Here is a 20,634-nt window from a genome sequence, read left to right as displayed (position 1 = left end):
ACTATAGAATAAAACCAAAAATCAAAACCTGTTTTAAAGCTCCAAATTTGTTTAAAACAATCATTTTAATATAGTAATACAAAGTTGGAAACATTGTCACTCACGTATTTCACTGTCCCAGCTATGCCTCTTCGTCCTCAACCCGCACATTATGAGTAATTGTTGGGCTCTTTCTTTTTCTGAGCAAGATTTTGATAAACGGATATGCCCTGACCGAATTAAAATGAAGCCTCTTACTGTATATCATAACAATACACTTGAAACTTCAATTTATTATAAAAGAAATAAAAGTCAGATTTCCAAAGCTGTGCATTTCTCCGTTGCTGTCTGTGTCTACATAGTGTGTGTGTGTGTTTGCTCTCGGCACACCTACGAGTCGCATGATCGGCTCCCAGAGACCAAGCTGTCAATGAATGTTCTTACTAGTACGTTCGCACACGGCAGTTGGAGGAGAGAGACAGGAGAAGAAAGCAAGCTTTTGGATCCTCTTGCCTTTTGTAATAAATTGACAAGTGAAAAAACAATACAGTACAGCGTCAATATTTTCTTTCGAGACAACAGTAAAGCCCCTGAGCCATTCAGAATTCAGAGCACAATGCCCTGTAAAAAAAAAATATATCCAGCCTGTAAAAAAATCCGTGAAGCAGCGAACCCGTGAAAGATGAACCGCGATACAGCGAGGGATTACTGTACTCCTAATCCATTTTAGATGATTTACATCTTTGTCAAATAATTTTAACAAAATGTTCAGGGAGCTTCCAGGTTTATAACCATGTACCACCGCATGAAGTCAAGTTTTCCAAATGTTTTAAAAATAACAGAAACGTTAAAATCCCACTCAGATTTCGAACGAGTGGTGATTATATATAGGCTATCCCCCACCCCCACCAACGGTCACGTGGCAATTTTAATCACAAAACCAAATAGAGATGAGGCAATTTAGATTAGAAAATAGAAAAAGTATGCCATTTGAGTTCCGAGAATTATTCTGACAAATGTATAAATTGCCCACATTTCTAAAGGTTTGGACTCAATAATGTGCAGCCATATAAGCCTTCTGAGAATTCATCCTCTCTGCTCTCATTCCACTTTTAGTTGATCGGCCGGGGTCGATATGGCGCCGTCTATTGCGGCTCCCTCGATGAGAGACCTGTTGCTGTCAAGGTCTTCACCGCTAGCAACCGCCAGAACTTTCTAAATGAATGCTCCATTTACCGACTACCGCTACTGGAGCACGACAACATCGCCTGCTTCGTGGCAGCTGATGAGCGGATGGGCCCGGAGGGACGCACAGAGTACCTGCTGGTCATGGATTATTACCCACATGTGAGTCACTTCTAAATGTCCTTTGGCAATCTGTGCACACGCACCTATTTAGTGTGTTAGTGGAGGCGAATATATTTGCCTCTTGCTTGCTTCACATGTCCCTTTTTTTTTTTTACCCCACGTCAACATGCTAATTGTTTGGCTTGTGTGTACAGCTGTCAGCCTTTCATAAATAAATCAATTACGAAGGAGTTTTACTGTTAAATTCCTTCCTGTCAACTGTCGCATTGACATCTGCGGCATACTAGAGCTACTTTCAGCTTCTGTGTCGAAGAATCATGGGAAATGTTCTCATGCGTAGAGAGCTGAGTATTTATGGAGGCAAATTCCCAAAGTTGGCTCGCAAAGTATGTTGTGCCAATTGATTCTCGGGTTTTATGGAGACTGTCTTGCAATATGCATATACAGTGGATCCCCGGTTTATGACGTCCCTGCCTTACGTTTTTTTCACCTTACGACGAAGACAGCGCCGTTTTTTTTTGTCCCCTCTTTACGCCATTTTTTTCGCCTTACGATGCCTCAAACACGGCGGTCAGTGAGTGCATGTCACTCCGCCCTTATATGTTTATACATGCGTCACTGATTAGGTCACTACAATGCTGGTCTGCTATTGGTCGGCGTCACGACTCCCTAAGATGCTGGAGTTCTATTGGTCGGCATCCCGGAACAATAAAATGCTGATCTGCTATTGGTCTGCGTCACTCGTTCCAAAATAGCAGAACGTTGAAGCTTTTTTCTAGTGTGAGTGCTTACAAAAATGCATTTATAGTGCATTTTAGTGCTTAAACCAAACTTTAATGGGTTAGCCATGGGTCCCAAGATTGATAGTGATGTTAAAGAGAGAAGTAAGAAGATGAATTATATGGAAATGAAGATGGAGATAAACAAGAAATATGAAGAAGGCTAAGTTAGCCTATCTTAGGCTAGGCTACCCTCACTAGGGAATATGGTCATAACAAGCTTTTCACATAGCTCAAAGGTAAATAAATGCTTTATATACTTTTTATTGATGATGCTATTTAATTGTATGCATGTATACTATGTATAAGTAGCACTCATACTATTTATATATATATTTATATATATATATATATATATATATATATATATATATATATATATATATATATATATTATTTATTTATTTTTTGCCAAAGTGGCGTCACCCGGTGTTTGATTTTGAAAGTTGCATGCAATATCAAGACTACATGTAAAAAATGAGTCAGTTTATGATGAAAGCATAACTAAATCGAGATGTATTTGCCCAGTGTTTTATTTGTATATTATGAGCTAGCTGTAAATTCAAAGCACAAAATGATGTTAGCAGAATTATTTGCTCTAATAAACACAGAGCTGTATCATCCACTGGATGGTGGCGCATATGAAGCCAGAATGTCACTTGCTTTTTGTCAAGTAGCGTTTTGAAGTGACAAAGACTCAGCAATTTTTCCCGCCCTCCACACACGTCGCATCTTCTCTTGTCAGACATGAAGAGCAACGCTGACGATTGATTTGACTTTGCCCTCTCATCAGCCTCGCATCTCACGACAGTGCCTCTTTTTCTTCATCCTACCTCCCGCCTCCCCATCATAGGGCTCTCTGAGTCGCTACCTGAGCGTTCAGACCAGCGATTGGGTCAACAGCTGCCGGCTTGCTCACTCTGTCACTCGCGGATTGGCGTATCTGCACACTGAACTCTTCAAAGGAGGTGAGCTAGAAAAGCCACACAGGATTTTTGTCCTCACAGCTTTTTGGGACACTTTGTTTCAGCCAGTTAGCCAGTTTAGTTGGAATTATTCCGAAATTTCTGTCTTTCAGCCAAGAGATTAAGCCTGTCTACAACCCGCGCACAATACAACTCCGTGTTGGTCTTGGAGCGCTTTGCATCACTGCACACTTGCACACCGCCTGCTCTGCCGGGCCTATTAATAGAACGGCCTGTTGCCTGCATCCGAGTCAGACCAAATTGAAGAGAAGGAGGGAGTGAAGTATAATGAATATTCCTCAGGCAGAAGTGACAGCAAAACAGAGCAGCAACTCCTTTAGCTCTTTTTATTCTCCTCAATCGGCAGAGATATTCATCACAGCAGTCAGCGAGGCTCACAAGTAGGGAGGAGCAAAACGAAAAGCAGGTGAATGATCAAGGGACAGGCAAGGTCAGTAAGATTGCTCATGAAGAGGATATTGTGGTCATAATCTTATTTTGCAGATTTAATAAAGAGAACGGTTGAGCGGCCTATTAACAGGGCATCCTGTTTTGATAGAATGTCAAGAGGAGGACATGAGGTGATATGAAGGGATTTGCTTGATGTTGTATGATTCAGATCTGATATAAAATCGTACCTTGACATACAATTTCAGTTTGTTCCATGACCAAAGCTTGGTACTACATTTTTCCCAATACAGTTCGACCTCAATTACAAGTAGACGCCCACTTTTTTTACTTCAATTTGGGTGAATTTGACAAAAATGCAATTACTGTAAGTCTACCAGTCTGCAAGTCAAGCCGTCTTTTCCTTTTCATAATGTGTCAAAGTCCGCTGGAAAAATGATCCACACAGCCTTGTTGTTGACACCAAAGAGGCAAGAAGGCGACGCGTGACGAAAGTGCATTTTTGCGACGTTCTATGCAAACGCTCAAACGGATGGATACTAAATTGAATTAGAGGTATATACGATACGGTACAATCAACTTAAGCTTTGTAAATGAGTTGATTAATTATTTTACTGTGATTCAAACACAGATATGTGGAAAAAACTGGTCTGTTTTCTGTTATTTAACCCCCCTAATATGGGGGTTGAAAATGAGGAGAGAGAAAAAATCGGCTTGTACTCAGAGAAATACGGTAACTTCATTTCCTCATACAATGAACTGTCGCTCTTTACTGGAGATAGGCACCACGCGAGTCCCCCTAAAGTAAACATTTGCTATCAACAGACATTGTGAATGCATGGGAGTAGATATTTATTGTTGTTGTTGGTTTTATTTTTGTTTGTTTTTAAGACCAACAATGTTCTTGGAAAATGGGTGTAGACCTCCAATTAGACGTGCGATGATTAGGGAAGATACAAAGTATCTGTACTAGCCCAAGATATGGCATAATTAATATTTTGTCCGGGTGCTTGTTCGTTCAATAAATGACACAGCACGCATTGTGAGTGCGTCTCTTTTTATTTTTGGGGGTAGTCGTGGCAGAGCTCAAGTTTAGGCAAGTTAGGGCCCTTGTAGGTCAAGGTGCCACTACTGTAGCTATTGTTCACTAACTATGCTAAAAATGTTTGTTTCTTCTACTGGATATGTACTTTTTTCCTGTGATGCAATGTCCCTGGACTTAATACATTTCAGAAACGTAGGTGCATTTTCTGGCATCAAAATAATGATCACGTTTCTTCTTTCAAAGACATGTACAAGCCAGCGGTCTCCCACAGGGACCTGAACAGTCGGAATATTCTCGTAAAGGCCGATGGCACTTGCGTAATCATCGATTTTGGCCTGTCCATGAAGCTGACGGGTAACAGGCCCGCACGCCACGGCGAGGAGGAAAACGCTGCTATCAGTGAGGTGAGAGCTAACCACGACTTGGATCGGGTATTCAGAGAAATATTTTATTGAAGGAATGCAGTAGGCCACGGTAATAAGTGTTCAAAATGTCATTTTGTTTCCTCCCTTAACCTTGTTGTAGGTGGGCACCATCCGCTACATGGCGCCAGAGGTGTTAGAGGGAGCGGTGAATCTGAGGGACTGCGAGTCTGCGTTGAAGCAGGTGGACATGTATGCTCTGGGCCTGGTCTACTGGGAAACCTTCATGAGATGTACAGACCTTTTCCCCGGTGAGACTTCACTCATACACATGCGGTACATGCACATTTTTTATGAGGTGAGCTTGAAACTGGTTCCTAAATTTTCCATCACTCCTCTTCGCTTCTAGGCGAATCTGTGCCAGAGTACCAGATGGCTTTCCAGGCGGAGGCCGGAAACCACCCGACGTTTGAGGACATGCAAGTGTTGGTGTCGAGGGAGAAACAGCGGCCCAAATTCCCTGAGGCCTGGAAAGAGAACAGCTTGGTATGTGGCTATAGGAGGGCGAGCAATGGAAATATCAGCAAAATCTGTAAGAAAACTGCACCAATTCCCTGCAAATGCTGTTGTCAACCGGTCACAGATGCAACAGTTTTTGTGAGGAAATAAATGATTTGTAACAAAAACAAAAATATTCAATCTTAAATAGTTTAATCTTTAAGCCCATGTGTCACAACTTTTGTTTACCTTAAAGTTCACTTATAAATATAACTTAATTCACACAGACGCAAAAGGTTTTCGGGAAAAAACACAGAAAAACACAGTGCTGTGCCACACTGATTTATCCTACTTTGGAAATACATTTGTAGTTGTATCTCTAAGTTATTCAGTAACTCCAAAAGATGGTATAGTAATACTATAATAAGTTGTGTCGTGTTCCGTTTAATTTGCTCTTAATTTGAAAAGAAAGACAAACTGCTCCTGTCGCGCTGTTAGGCAGCATGATTGGCTGATTTGATTGGCTGTTACCTGCAGAAAGCGTTACATTTTCACATGCTCCCCGAAGTGCTTTCACATAGCTCCAGGGTTGCTTGTACCCCTATTTGAGAACCTCTGACCTATATCAACTTACTATCGTAATATATCTCTTATCATCTGGCAGGCGGTTCGCTCTCTGAAAGAGACGATGGAGGACTGCTGGGACCAGGATGCGGAGGCTCGGCTCACAGCGCAGTGTGCTGAGGAACGTCTGGCAGAGCTGCTCCTCATTTGGGACCGCTCCAAATCTGTCAGCCCCACGCTCAACCCCATGTCGACCACCCTGCACAATGAGAGGTAAACATCTTGAGGGGCCTTCTTCAACCACATAAATGCTTGCCTGCTCTTATATTACTTTCCCCGCTATTTCCATTCAGGAACCGTGTGACTCCCAAGTCAGGACCTTATGCTGATCATTCCTCCACTTATATTGAAGAACACGAGGGCGTGCCCAAAAACTCACAGACCGATCCCACAAGTTCTGCGGGCGTTCGGGTCGGGGGCGGGCCTGGGGAGAGGAACAGGAACTCAATCAACCAAGAACGCCAGCAGCAAGCCAACGCCCGGATGCCCAGCCCGGAGGGTAGCAGCACCAGCGGGGCCTGCTTGGGATTAAGAGGGAGCCCGTCAGCCTCCACCACAACCACCACTATTATTTCGGAGTCCGAAGGGCCGGCGGGCTGCGCCACGGTCCCCGTCTGCCTCCATCTAACTCAGGAAGACCTGGAGACCACCAAGCTTGACCCCAAAGAGGTGGACAAGAACCTGAAGGAGAGCTCAGACGAGAATCTGATGGAACACTCGCAAAAGCAGTTCTGCTCGCCGGACCCATTGAGCCCGGGGAGTTCTAGCTTGCTGTATCCCCTCATCAAGATGGCGAGCGAAGCCTCGGCTGCGTCCGAACCCTCTGCCTCCATGCCCGCCACCGTCTTCCCTCTGCCCAAGCAGCAGAACCTGCCCAAAAGGCCATCAAGCTTGTCCCTGCGAAGCAAGCCGGCCAAGAAGGAGTCTTCGTCCTCCTCGCTCAGGTTCAAGTTTGGACGGTCGGGGAAGTCCAACCTGCGGCAGGTGGAGGGATCCAAAATCAACAGCGGCGCGGTAACGGGCCCAAGTACAGATGCAGAAGCTCATCGGGGCGCAGGCATAAACAATATACCCGCTCTACGAGATGCGCATACTAATGTCGGCATGAACGCCGCTATTAACGCTCACAACAGCGGCATCGTCTCCTCCGCCGTAAACGGAGATGCCGCGTTCGGGGGATCGGGCGTCATTCCCAACGGGAATGGAGCCTCGCGGTCCGACGACAGCCGCCTCAGCCTTGGCGTCATCACGGCCAGCCCCGACGAGCACGAGCCGCTCCTGAGCCGCGAGCGGCCCGATCCCAGGGACGCGTCTTCCGGCGTGGCCGCGCTGCGCTCGGCCCGACCCAACACCAACAACAACAACAGCAACACGGGCCACGGCCGGGGCGACGGCGAGAGCGGAGGCGAGAGCGAAGGAGGAGGAGATGAGGACACGGGTACGGAAGGGGGGAGCGGGGCTCCCTCGGGGCCCCCGGGAGACAGCGCCGGGCCCGGTTCCGGTGCCCCGGACTTCCCGGCCACGGTCACTATGCGAGATGAGTCCCTGCTCAGGCAACCCAGAGTTCGCAGACCTGAGAGACCAAACTCCTTGGACCTGTCCTTCACTACACAGGACCTGGCTTCATTAGGTGAGACACCAGCTGATATTCCCCGCTTGCTGTGTACATTATTGGCCATAAATATCAAAGGGATAGCTCGCTTGTTTAGCCATTTTCAGTGTTAAACTGTTGGCTATAATTAATTTGATAGCCAAATCCTATTTCTATGTTCAATGGCTATACAGTATTTAAAAAAAAAAAACAACAACAATTTCCGATTGCTGTCCACTGGAAATGACATCCCATGTGGTCAAGTCTGAGGTGTCGACCAGCTGCGTCGCATCTGTTTTCTGGGTTTGGTCGCGTGACGTCTGTAAGCAGATTTTGTCCTGTTGAGAGAGAATGAAGCGTAAGTGGGGTAGGTTAAGAAAATAAAGTGCATGGTAGGTTAGGTACCGCTATTTACTGTAACAAAAGGTGTGCTAAGGAAGGAGCAGCATAAACAGTGCAAATCAAAATTTGGAAATAAGGTCTTCACGGATCATAGTCCGGAGGCGGCAGATTCAATTCCAGCTCTCCCCGGGCTTCTTGTGTGGAGTTCGCATGTTCTCCCCTTGCTCGCGTGGGTCTTCTTCAGGCAGTCTGATCTTCTCCCACATTCCAAAAACATGCATAGTAGGTATATTGGACATTGCCCTTAGGTGTGATTGTTGAGTCTGAATGGTTGTGTGTCTCTGCGTGCCCTGCGATTGGCTGGCAACCAGTCCAGGCTGTCCCCCGCCTACTGCCGGAAGACAGTTGGGTCCGACGACCCGAGTGAGGAGAAAACGGCGATACAAAATAGACGGATTAATTATGTATTGCTCAAGTCAGAGTCCCAATGCAACACAGGTTCTTTTTCTGTGTTTACGTTTGTTTGTTTATTTGTTTGTCGGACTTGACTCAGACTCTTTGGCATTTGACTCAGACTTGAAAATGTTTTTTGCAACTCAACTGAATACAGCTATGTTTTTATTTTTTATAATAAAGTTATAAAATTTGGATTTAACTACCAACAATAACTTGCATTAGCCACAAGATCTTTAAAAAGAACAACAAGAAGCAACCTGCAAATGCAGCAAGAAACCAGTTTTAGACACATATCACATCTTTTTGAACTTTTTGTTTATTCTAATTGTTTTGTTGTTTATCTGCATGCATAGGGTTTAAAAAAAAAAAAAAAAAAAAAGCAAAAGGGTTCCATGCCCTCTGGAAACTTTTGAGCATAACAAATTTTTCCAGTTTTGTGGTTGTGAAATACTATTTTCCAGTCTCAACCTTGTGATTTAAACTTGCAGCTTTGTGACTCAAACTGGGCTTAATATATCAAGTTGGAAGTCAAATTCTGTTGTGAATGCAACAGCAGACATTTCACTTAATAGAGCATTTGCTCATCACTTTTAGATCATCAAATTTTAATAAATTGTGCAGAGCAGCAAACTATTTTGTTCTTGTCTAAACACCTGAGTAGACACCACATTTTAGGGGTGCACAATTAATCGAGTTTTAATCGTGATCATGATATTGGCTGCCATGATTAATTAAGCTGATCCACGGCGATATTAACATTTAAAAAGACAAGCGCGTTTTATTTTTTTATTCAAGTCAAATCAAGCACTTATCACTAGGGGGCATTGTTTCCCACATGTTTGCATGACAAAAGCCTCTTATTTTCTCACCCTAATATATTATTTACCAGTGTGAAATGGCGGTGAGTTCCTCACCCTTTTCCATATATATATATATATATATATATATATATATATATATATATATATATACAGTGCTAGCTGTCAATTGAGACCCCTTTTGAAAAATACAATTGGTAAAAAATAGGAATAAATTCGGTTTGAGATGACATTTTGACTCCTAATTGATTATTAAAATGTGCATAAAAGTCAATAATGTGCTTGGATCTAAGTATTTTTTCAATGGTTTGCACTTAGCAAGTAAGTTAGCTGTGTTGCCCCGAGTGCCAAGTTTTTGCCATAATTATTTACTTTATTTATTCATTTTAGTTTATTATTATTATTATTATTGAAGTATCAAGCCATGAAGCCTTGTTTGTATAGCGCTTGTTTAAACCTAACCCTAACCTTAAGGGCACCAAATAGACATGTTTGACCAAACATGATGAATAATCATGATTTCAATATTGACCAAAATAATCGTGATTATTATTTTGGCCATAATCTTGCAGCCCTACCACCTACAGGATCTATCGCATGCAATCCCGACTGAAAAATTAATTCTCAAACCAATTAAAAAAGCATAAAAAGCAACAGGTTTTGGCCTTGTGCCTCCACAACGATTCTTACTATTAATAACAGAGAAAATCATAAAGCATCAAGCACCTACAGGATCATTCGCATGCAATCCCGACTCAAAAATGAAGTCTCAAACAAATTAAAAAAGCAAAAAAGCAACAGGTTTTGGCCTTGTGCCTCTACAACTATTCTTACTACTAATACAAGAGAAAATCCTAAAGCATTAACACTGCACGTAGCATGAACACAATCATCAACTAATGTTCCATAACTTATTAAAGTAGTCAATAAAAACAAATTGCCTTCACATGAGCCTCGTGAAGAATGTTCATTCCTGTTTGCAGGCGACGGCTTGGGTCACCCAGACAACGCTCTGGGCACGGGCGATAAGATCAAGAAACGAGTCAAAACGCCATACTCCCTGAAGAAATGGCGGCCGACTACGTGGGTCATCTCCACGGATGCCAGGGGGCTGGAGGTCAACAACAACGGATCCGGCCGGGTCCAAGGCCACAGCCACAACCGGCCCAAGTCCACTTCAGCTATCTACCTGCGGGGCGGAGACCTGGTCGGCGAACGTGGCGACACGCACGTGTGAGCGCGCCGCCCCCCTTGGTGAAGACTGAACAAACCCACTGAGCTTTTTTTTGTTTGTTTGTTTTTGGTTGGGGGGGGGGGCCTCAGAATCAGCAAAAGGAAGCTACGGAGGAGCGTGGCCTAAGAGTTGAGTCCCATGTACAGTACACTTAATTAAGGTCTCGCTACTGTGTGTCTCATTTGCTTTCAACGCAATCCAAGCTATGCAGCGTTCTTTCCCGCTCGTCCGCTGTCCCTTTCCGCCCGCTCGTCATAAGCGTCCAAGTGTTTTCTTTCTACGCGCACTTTGAGCCGATGAGATCGGCGTTCGGTCCTGCCCCCATGGAATTCAATCATGCACTCTTGTTTGTTTTCATTCAAGCACAAGGCCCTGTTGAGAAGAAGAAACGGTCTTAAAAGACAGAGCAAGCAACTTTTTGTTTGGACTTCTGATTTGATTTTGTATGCAAGACCCGTCGTGGTGGACTATCCATGTTTTGTATCATCACATACGTTTATTTGTGCAATAGGGTGTAGTTTTTAGATGTTTTTCATGTTTTATTGTTTGTGCTTTTTGTGGTTTTTAACCCCCAATCATATTTTGAATACGTCAATCTCCTTCGCACTTATGATTCGCCACAATCGTCAGCCTTGCCCCCCTCTGCCTGTGATGGAAGTGGAAAACCTGATGACAATCCTTCAATTTCCATCTTTTGGCTGTCCTAAGTGGGGCAAAAACAATCAAGCTTATCCGAGCGCTTGAGAATATTGGGACTTTTCCCCACCCTCTTTCCACACAATCACACCATTAATCAATTGTCTTTCTTTCTTTGAATCTAAGGCTCTTTCCCCAGTGTCACCTGACTTCATATTTGACCGTACTGTATGTATGTGACTGAATTACAACCACGAGACAAAAAAGTCCCTTTTGTGCTCTTTGGAACTGTGCTGGAAATGAAAAAACAAAACAAACGAAGAATACCAAACCCCCTTCCAAAGCACGCTGAATATTATTTGTGCTTTGACTGGTCACATGGCTTAATGTTTGAATGGATGGTTCTCCAGTATGTATGTCCGTGTGTTTCTCAAAGTGATTTTGCTTTGATGGAGCCCAGCGCTGTACAGTCCTATGTATGTTGTACTCATTCTGTATTCTCAGCGCCACTTCAGGATCGATGAAACGATCCCATTTATGTTTTTGTAATATGTAATTTGTATGTAAGAAAAAGAAACACAATTATTGCATTTATTTGCATATTTTTTATTAGATGCTGTGTTGCATTCAATGAACATGGATGACCTTTAATTCCATTGCTTCACATTTGCTTGATACAATTTCCCTAAACCTTTTCGAGACACTATGGAAGAAAAAAAATCTCAATAAATGTATGAAAACTTGGGTTTCTTGTCTGTTTACTTCCTTGGGGGAATGGTCAGGTATTATATGCAGGCAAATTTCATTATGGTACTCAAAAAGGCCTTTTCCTCCAGTGACCACATCTGAAAATTATGCATTAAGGTGAGAGACGAAAAATTAATAGTGTTCAGCTATGAGTGAACATTGTGTGATCAAACATAGGGCAGACCCGTTCTGCTACATCATCTTATGTGGCTTGCAAAAGCAAATCAAGCATGCCAAATTTCAATATGCTTGCTAAAATCTGCCAATATTTCCAATATATATATATATATATATATATATATATATATATATAGATATATATATATATATATATATAGATAGATATATATATATAGATATATCCTATTTAGATATATCCTATTTAGATAATGCAAGCTTTTTCTTGCAACAAGACCCTTTCACCAATATTAAATTATTTTTTTTTTACTTCCAATTTCAAAATGAGATCTGTTAAACATGAATTAAGTTTGTCAAAAAAAAAGCCCTCTGAGGGGAAACTACAATGTGGCCCATGACAAAAATGTGTTTGACACCCCTGTAATGAAACAAATTTATGGGCTGTCAAAATAAAGCTAAATATTCAGTTTGCTATAAGTGCACACAAAATTTTGACCATATAACCTGCCAAAATTGACACGCACATTTTTTTATGTTATCTATCTATCTATCTATCTATCTATATCTATCTATCTATCTATCTATCTATCTATCTATCTATCTATCTATCTATCTATCTATCTATCTATCTATCTATCTATCTATCTGTCTGTCTGTCTGTCTGTCTGTCTAGACTCACTCACCATAACATGATTCGTGGAACAGCTATAATTTTGGCCACACGAGGGCAACATTTTCATCCAACCCCAGACATCACCCCGTATTAGAGAAATGTTTACGTCTCTGCACTCTGCTCCTGCGCCCTAGCAACTGCAGCATCAGCACAAGCGAAGAGTGTCGGCGAACTACGTCAGAGCGCCATTGTTGCCATCAAAGTCACACAACCTGTGGTAAAACAAACGGGAAACGCATCTAAGCCTTCAAAGTAAAATCAGGCGACTTCATGAGGCAACGCTGTTGAATCACATTCAGTGTTCTTTTATAGTGCCTTTTTAGGCAAATAAACGATCAGTTTGATGGGAAAAAAATGGTGGAATCAGCTAATTTGATTTATCCTGCTCAACAATCGTTGTACACTGTTTTATGTAATACTTTGTCATATTAGTGTGTTTGGTGTAAATTTTTACAGCTACTCAGGCACCTAAAATAACATGTTTCTTAATTAATTCTTTGCGATTATAGACATAAATATAAACACCTTAAACCTGAGCCATTTTCTCACGATGCTGGTAAATAAAAGCTGTGTTAGTTTGAATTAGTTTGATCTTATGGACTGTGTATAGGTACCATTTAAAGATGAACAATATGTTTGTATTTATGATACCGTTTTATGCAATTACTTTGTTACCTTTCACACATATTTTGCATTGGAGGTTTTCCATCATTAGCCAGCTTTACTTACTTACTCGTAATCACAATCGTTCTGCACTTAAAACTCGTTCAAGTGCTTTGTTTTAAAAGCCTCCACCGGAAGTTGTCTGTGTTTCTTCTAGCTTCACACTGGTCCTCCTCCCGTCGTGCCAAGCGAAGCTAGTCGAGCATCACCGCCCTCTTTCTCTCTTCTTCCTATCCCCTCTGTCTTTTCTGTCCGTCTGTTGCATTTAAGTCTTTTTTTTTTTTTTTACATTTTCTGCAGTTCACCGGATGTGGTGATCGCCTTTGATCCATTTCTCATATTTTCTCCTCGAGCGCAAAGCGTGTTTTCCCGATTTTTTTTTTTTAAATTTTGCTAGCTACCAGTAACGCGACACATACAAAAAATCCTTTAACGTCGCCTATTTTGACACCGTATGTTTTTCCAATGTGATGCTTGTTCGCTTTCTGCGCGTGTGATGATATCGGCAGATATACGCCTCGATTTGTTTTCAACCTCTGTAGCAATTTAGGAGGCGGCAAGCATTGGTCGGTGGGACGACGAGCTCCCATGCTGCTTTGCGCACCGCAAGACAACAAACCCCCTTTGCAGGTAAGTCACGCACAGAAGCACTCTGATATAGCCCATGCATGTCACTGAGATATCATCGAAAGCGTGTTTCGAATTAGATATCCAATATTTAGATCCTACGTGTTTAATATTACGTTGCAGTGCGGTGAAGCTGCACCAGTTCATAACTGTGAGCTCCTCTTACTAATCGTGTCAACTTCTATTTGTGCTGGTAGCATGCAAATATCAACAAGGGTACATTTTTACTATTTTTACTTCACGAGTAACATGTCAAGGTGTCCAATAAGTGTGCAAAAAATTCATACAACAGTACAAGGCAGCATTCGGAAAACATTGCGACTGCACAGAAAGTTCTATTCTAGTGCGCTGAGCTGTCTGAATTTTACTCCCAGTCCTCTGAGCTGTCTGAATTATTACTCCCAGTCCTCTTGTCATTCTAGCTTTGTGTTAAGTTGTCCTGAGAGTGTCGAAAAAAGAACAAATTGACCCTAATACTTATGACAGAGCAGTGCAATAGTATGACTAGGTTGCACTAGTAGAACTGACCGCATATTACTTAAAAAAAAAATCCACTTCCACACTTGACTAGTGAAAAATCTGTTCAGTAGTTGATACACTGGGTGAGGGTTATATACTGCGTATATACGTATATATACATAAAACTATAACCATAGGGGGCCGAATCTATTCCGTTGAATTAATAGCTATTGAATTTGTGGCCTTGTTCCCTAGCAACAGCCGCACCAAAGATCCCAGCCAAATTCAGATCCAGAATCAGAACACGTGCTCAATAAACTTTGTCTGTTTTAAATGTCCACGCAACAAAATGGTGTCAGCGACCCCTGATCGGGGTCAGCCGGGCAAATGGGGCCCACGTTGCCCCCCTGTGTTTCCCCTCTACCTACTCCCCCACCTTAAAATGTGTTAATGCCGTTGAGGATTAACATCAATCTGGTGCCATGACACTAGGCGACTTCCTAAGCGGGTTCATCCTGTGTTGACAAATGGCATGTTTACATTTCCAGGACGACCTTCCTCTTCCTACTCTCCCTCCTCCTCAGAAAGCATCAGCGGCTTTACCCTAAATACTCCATCCTCCCCTTCGGGTTGCCCTCGGAGCCTCCCTCATTCTCCCGTCCGTCCCTTACCATCTCGCCCAGCTGTGGCCCTCACAGGGCGCGAGCGCTGGCACTCACCTGGAAGGTCCTTGGCCTCAGGACGACTGCCAGCACCAGTACCCTTTCTACATGAGGGACAAAGCCACACAGGTAAGCCTTCTTCAAGACAAACTTGGAAATCAAGGTCTCGCGCTACTCCAGTGCGGCTTATACATATACGGTACCTTTTTGATTTGGTGTGTGTGCGTGTGTGTCCGTCTCAGACCCCCAGGGCCTGGGCAGATGAGAGGAGGCGAGGCTCTCACAAGCGTTCCGCCTCCTGCGGGAGCACTGACCAGCTCAAGGAGGTGGCTACACTTTCTACCTGGATTAGTTAACAGAGAAGAACTTGTTTGAGGAAAACGCGTGTTTTAAACCCGGCGGCCGTATGGTTTATTGGTTTCGTTTTCACAAAAAGCGATCACAAAAAGAAACGAGTGGTGGATTTCTCACACAAGAATACATAACCGCATTTTAACGGGCTGCAAAACGTGTCCCGACCGTTTCATTTAAGATTTAAAATGCCTCGTGTTACAAGGTACATTTTAAGCGACGTGACAAGAAAGGCAAAGACCTCTTCGTACAAATGACAAACGAAGCACGTTGAGAATGCAAAAGACCAACGCTTGAAAACATCTTTCAGATCGCCAAGCTGCGTCAGCAACTCCAACGCAGCAAGAGGAGCAGTCGTCATCGGAGGGACAAGGAGCGCAAGTCGCCCTTCAATGGCAGCCATGCTATCATGCAGTCGCAGGTGATCACAAGTGCGGGGGCGGGGAAACAGACAGTTGTTTTGTTTTTTTAGGTCAACACACATTAATTAACAGAGCAAAAATGTTTTTGTTCTCTGCTAGCAGAGGAAAAGAAAAATGAAAGCCTAACACTTGTTAACTTCAAAGAGGCAGCTTGTTTACTCAACTCTGCAAATAGCCTATGAAATATCGTCCATCCATTCATTATCAATAGCCGATTATCCTCACTAGAGTGGCTGGCTTGCTGGTGCCTATCCCAGCCGTTTCCCCTTGCTTGAACCTCCCCTCAAATATAAAAATGAATAAAAAGAGCTCATTGCCTTTCACAGAAAAATATTAGCATTTTCCTTTATAAAACCTATTTAACCGTTCAAACCTGTTAGCGGCCAAGTTATAGGTGGATATTTTTTTCATTTGTTCGGCCATTTATGTTCTAGGACAATTTTACAAAATTGGTTTGAAATGATTTTACAGCTTATTAGTATAATTGTTTATAATCAAACATTTTAGAGTGGCGTCATTTCTTCATTTTTTCTGTTTGTTTGTTTGTTTGTTGCTTTCTCTTGTGTATACTTTGCAGGCGCCCATGCCCAAGACCATTCTGATCCCCATCCCCATATCCAAGTCATCGGCACCTCGTTTCCGCAACAGCGTGGAAGGGCTCAACCAGGAGATCGAACGCATCATCATCCGAGACACCCCCGAGAAAGATGAGACCATTGTTGTGGGTGACATCAGCGCTCTTTATTTTCCTGTTTTCGATTTTACAAAACAGAAATATACCTGTTAAAAGAAAATAGGAATTTATTCGTATCTCTTGAATACATTTGAAAAGTAAAAAACAAACACTTTGCACTCGTAGGGATTTTTTTTTTTTCTTTGAACGGAACGGATGAACAATAGGGATAGTGATGAGCGAAAAAAAGTTTGACGGGATTCCGAATTTTTTTCTCAGAATCCTGACTATTCTGAGGATAAAGTGAGAATTCTCAGAGTACTCAGTTCATGACTATTTGAATTTTCAATTCCCACTATGAAGTCAAAATTCTGACTTTGAAGTCAGAATTCCCAATTTGAACTCAAAGTTCATCCTCGGATCTCAAATAAGAAACTAGTAGTGATATGCAAAACATAAGACAACAAGCCTGTTAGCTAGACGGCTGCAAAGTATGGAAAAATAACCTAATAGTATGTTTTCATTTATATTGAGTTTGCAATTTGATATGCAAGTCTTTTTGTTGGCAAGCTGTATTTTTGTTTGTAGTGCGTGCCAATGGCGGTTTGAATGTGATTAATTGTTCAGCCCTCTTAGGCTAGCGCCGTCTTGCCTCCACACCGACAAGATCTCTCGTTTGTACCTGACAGCCGCAGGACGTTCCGGACGGGCACCGCGCCCCGCCGCCAGTCCCCCCGCAGCGCAGCAGCAGCACCCGCAGCATCGACACGCAGACCCCCTCGGGCGGCGGCCTGAGCGGGAGCAACGGCAGCAGCCGCCCCGACTCCATCTCGCCGTCCTACCTCACCGTGCTCAACGACGCGGTCGGCGGCGGCAGCCCCTTTGACGAAAAAGGTGACGGACAACTGCAAAGGTGTACGGGGGGGAGGGCGGGGGGGTTAAGTAGTACAAGCTGCTACTTCCAAAGTAGGTATAAAGAGTAAAAATAAATATGAAGTCGATTAAAAAAAAACACATTAACCAAGGATTCGTCTTTCATTAATTCCCCATCAGTCTTTTTCATTTTTAACCTTCTTGAATGTTTGTTCATGTCATCAGAGTTGGGCCCCTGCTCCCCACTGCCCAAATACGCCGCCTCCCCGCGGCCAAACAACAGTTACACATTCAAGAGAGAACCGCCGGAGGGTTGCGAGAAAGTCAAAGTATCTGAGGAGACGCTGTAAGTAGGAAACCTTTTTTTTGTTTGAGAGAGCTCCAAACATGACACCGAGAGATTGTTTTTTTTGTCAATGACTTCCAATATACTGGATATACCGTAGTGTATAAAGTGCATACGTTTCATGGCCACAAAATGCTAACTCAAATCGACAAAAGTTGCTATGATGTATGATGGTGTTTCCCAGCCTTTATTGGCATATCACAGTACACCAAAAAAACAAAGAGGAAACGGACCCTCTTTATTTTTAAACGACAAAATATTTTTGGCTAAGCTTTCCTAATGCTAACACGTTATAAAAATGACAATTGCAGGGCACACAGAGACAAAACAACCATTCCCACTCACAGGCACACCTAAAGGCTATTTGGATTATCCAATATACCTATCATTAGGGCTGCATGATTTTGTCCAAAATAAGAATCGCCATTATTTTGGTCAATATTGAAGTCGCGATCATTCATAATGTTTGGTCAAACGTGTCTCTCTTTTGCAGGCAGGCCCTAGTCACTATTGCACAGTCATTTTTTTACGTGTATTTTTTGAAAATTGTGTGTTGGTCGCAGGCCCAAAACCCTGCAGGAGATCCCCCCGTTCCTGTGTCCCGACCGCAACAAGGTCAACTTCATCCCCAACAGCGGCTCGGCCTTCTGCCTGGTCAGCATCCTCAAGCCCCTCCTCCCGGCCCCGGACCTTAACTTCCGCCCCGGGGTGGGCCTGCGTAGTCTGTCCCCGTCGCTGGTGCCTCTGTCCACCCAGCCCTGCCTCCTGGAGGAGCCCGAGAGCTTCTGACGAGCGCTTAAAGCTCCAGAAAGAAAAGGAGAAGGAAAACAAAAGGCCTTCAGCATGCTAGCTCTCTGATGTCTTTGCTCCGGCGACGCTTCCCACTGCCTCGCCTCCTCTTCCTCCACCCATCTCATTGCTGTCGTAGTGTTTTGAAAGGAAAAGGGCAAACCCGTTTTGGCACCGTACGATACCGTGACGCCTTTTCACAGACATCTTCTTTTCTATCTCCAGTTCTTTTTATATAATATGCCTTCCATCACAAAAAGGCCATGGTGCTGCCAAGATTGTAGCAAAACTTGAAGGGATAAATGTTTAAACAAAAAAAAAAATGTGCCTGATATTTTCAAGGACAGTACTTTATTTCCCAAAACTAATGTCGCGTCTCCACCTTTTCATTGAAGTTACAAGGAAGACGCTGTACTTAAAAGCCCAGAAAGCCCAGAGCTAACTTAAAGCTGTGCTTCCCGCTTCTTTCGCATTTTAGGCTTTAAAGTGGATCTCGAAGGTCTACACACCCCCTGTTCTAAAACTGAGACCAAGGTCAATTTCAAAACCTCGAGCCCCACTGATTGGACCTTTAGCCCATGCAAATCAGTAGAAAGCCATATAGCTTGGATAAGTGTACATACCCTCATAACCACAATATGTTTGTGTTCAAAATGACGTCATCCAAACTGGTGTGAAATTGGAGTCAAACATCCCATCATCATGCCATTTAAACTGTATCAGATTATCACCAATTAAATTTTTCTGTTATCATTGTGGAAGATTTCATGATAACAAAGACTTATTTTATGAATTGTGCCAAAAAATGTATTTGGCTCAAACACAACAGTACTCATCACTGAAAAAGCCCCATGATTACAGGGAAAAAGTTAACATTAACATAAAGCCTTCTTCTAGACCCCTTATATGGTGTATAACCTTTCATAGAACGCCACCTAGAGCAGCGGAACTATATGGTATTTCAAATGGTGACAGTTGTATCTTAAAATGGCCACAGTTTTACTCATAAAGTATTTGGGCTCTCCCTCCGAGTTTAATTTTCAATTGATTTGTGTAGGGTAATATTAAGGAGGGAAATTGATTTGCAATGATATATTGTCTTTTTTTTTTTTTTTTTCCCCACTAAAAGCTCAATTTTGGAACAGCGGAGTGTCACTAAAAGCTCAATTTTGGAACAGGGGTGTGTAGACTTTTGATAGCCACTAAACCTCCCCGCCTACCTCCATCCCCTCAAGTTAATTTCTCTCTTTTGGGTCTGCTCCTGGTATCCGAGTCCTAAGAGTCCGTCTCGTCGGTGTCCACCCACACCGCATTAACATACTGTAGTGCAGATGGCAGCGGTTGCCATGGCAATGAACAGACTCCTTGAACTGAAATTACTGAAGCGTTCGGACAACTCGCGCACCACACAAAGAACCTAATTTATGACGCTATTTATCATGTTGCGAGAGCACCTCGGTGCTCCACGTGCCATAGCAATGTTCTGGGATGTAAATATATGCCGTATTATTTGAACCGACAAAGACATGGTGTACCTGAATTGAGTGGACAATTGTAAATCCCCACTCAGATACAATTCAAGCCCGCTCCTATCATCTAATTGCGCCACTGAGTACTGTGAATTACATGTTATCATTATTGTGAATAGTAATGTATTTATTTATCAGACTCGGGTCAAATGAATACTAGACAATGTCATCGTCCGTCTCAGGTTGTGGGGAATGGAGTGCACGCCAAGCAACAGTTGCTGTGTGTGTAGCCTCATGGTCAACACTCAATGATGGGAATGTGTAGCAGACCCAACAAACGTTGAAAGATGTTATGGCAACCTGATTTGGATTTTTTAATGCTGTTTTTTTTTGTAATTAAGCAAGAAAAAAATAGTCTTGTTCCAGATATATTGGGTGTTTTTCCCCCATAAGTTCATAACCCCCAATGTTTGGGTTTGCACTTAAATTAAGAGGTACTTGTGCACCATGACAATAATTTGGCCATTAACATTGGGAAAAAAAATGGCAACACTCAGTTTTGCTTATTGTTATATCATGTAATGTCGATAATAAAATGTATACCCTTGCAATTACTGTTTTCAACCATCTGAGTGCTGGTTATTTGTATTATCACATTAGTTTTTGAACAATTAAAAAAATGTGGTCATGTACAAGT

The 20,634-nt window shown here is 42.8% G+C and overlaps 2 protein-coding genes across 2 annotated transcripts in view; both read left to right on the top strand.

Annotated features, from left to right (window-relative positions):
* Nucleotides 1–11,790, top strand: part of LOC148427481 (bone morphogenetic protein receptor type-2-like) — a 31,229-nt gene extending 19,439 nt beyond the window's left edge. The window contains exons 6-13 of the mRNA XM_088408010.1: nucleotides 1,096–1,326; nucleotides 2,920–3,034; nucleotides 4,728–4,888; nucleotides 5,010–5,157; nucleotides 5,256–5,392; nucleotides 6,009–6,181; nucleotides 6,262–7,598; nucleotides 10,159–11,790. Of these exons, the coding sequence (XP_088264136.1) occupies nucleotides 1,096–1,326; nucleotides 2,920–3,034; nucleotides 4,728–4,888; nucleotides 5,010–5,157; nucleotides 5,256–5,392; nucleotides 6,009–6,181; nucleotides 6,262–7,598; nucleotides 10,159–10,412 (2,556 nt within the window). The 3' untranslated portion in view covers nucleotides 10,413–11,790. The remainder of the gene's footprint in view (nucleotides 1–1,095; nucleotides 1,327–2,919; nucleotides 3,035–4,727; nucleotides 4,889–5,009; nucleotides 5,158–5,255; nucleotides 5,393–6,008; nucleotides 6,182–6,261; nucleotides 7,599–10,158) is intronic.
* A 1,665-nt stretch (nucleotides 11,791–13,455) lies between these two features.
* fam117ba (family with sequence similarity 117 member Ba) lies at nucleotides 13,456–20,548 on the top strand. Its single transcript, XM_088408889.1, has 8 exons — nucleotides 13,456–13,896; nucleotides 14,901–15,143; nucleotides 15,257–15,340; nucleotides 15,676–15,786; nucleotides 16,365–16,508; nucleotides 17,150–17,354; nucleotides 17,559–17,679; nucleotides 18,243–20,548. The coding sequence occupies exons 2-8, from the start codon at nucleotides 15,123–15,125 to the stop codon at nucleotides 18,466–18,468; spliced, it is 912 nt and encodes a 303-aa protein (XP_088265015.1). The 5' UTR covers nucleotides 13,456–13,896; nucleotides 14,901–15,122; the 3' UTR covers nucleotides 18,469–20,548.
* Nucleotides 20,549–20,634: the final 86 nt, after the last annotated feature.

This window comes from Hippichthys cyanospilos, chromosome 2 (genome assembly GCF_059441005.1).
Source record: "Hippichthys cyanospilos isolate Australia breed blue-spotted pipefish chromosome 2, RoL_Hcya_1.0, whole genome shotgun sequence".
Classification (NCBI taxonomy): Eukaryota; Metazoa; Chordata; class Actinopteri; order Syngnathiformes; family Syngnathidae; genus Hippichthys; species Hippichthys cyanospilos.
Note: the sequence above shows the minus strand (reverse complement) of the source record. Positions and strands in the feature narration are given on the sequence as shown.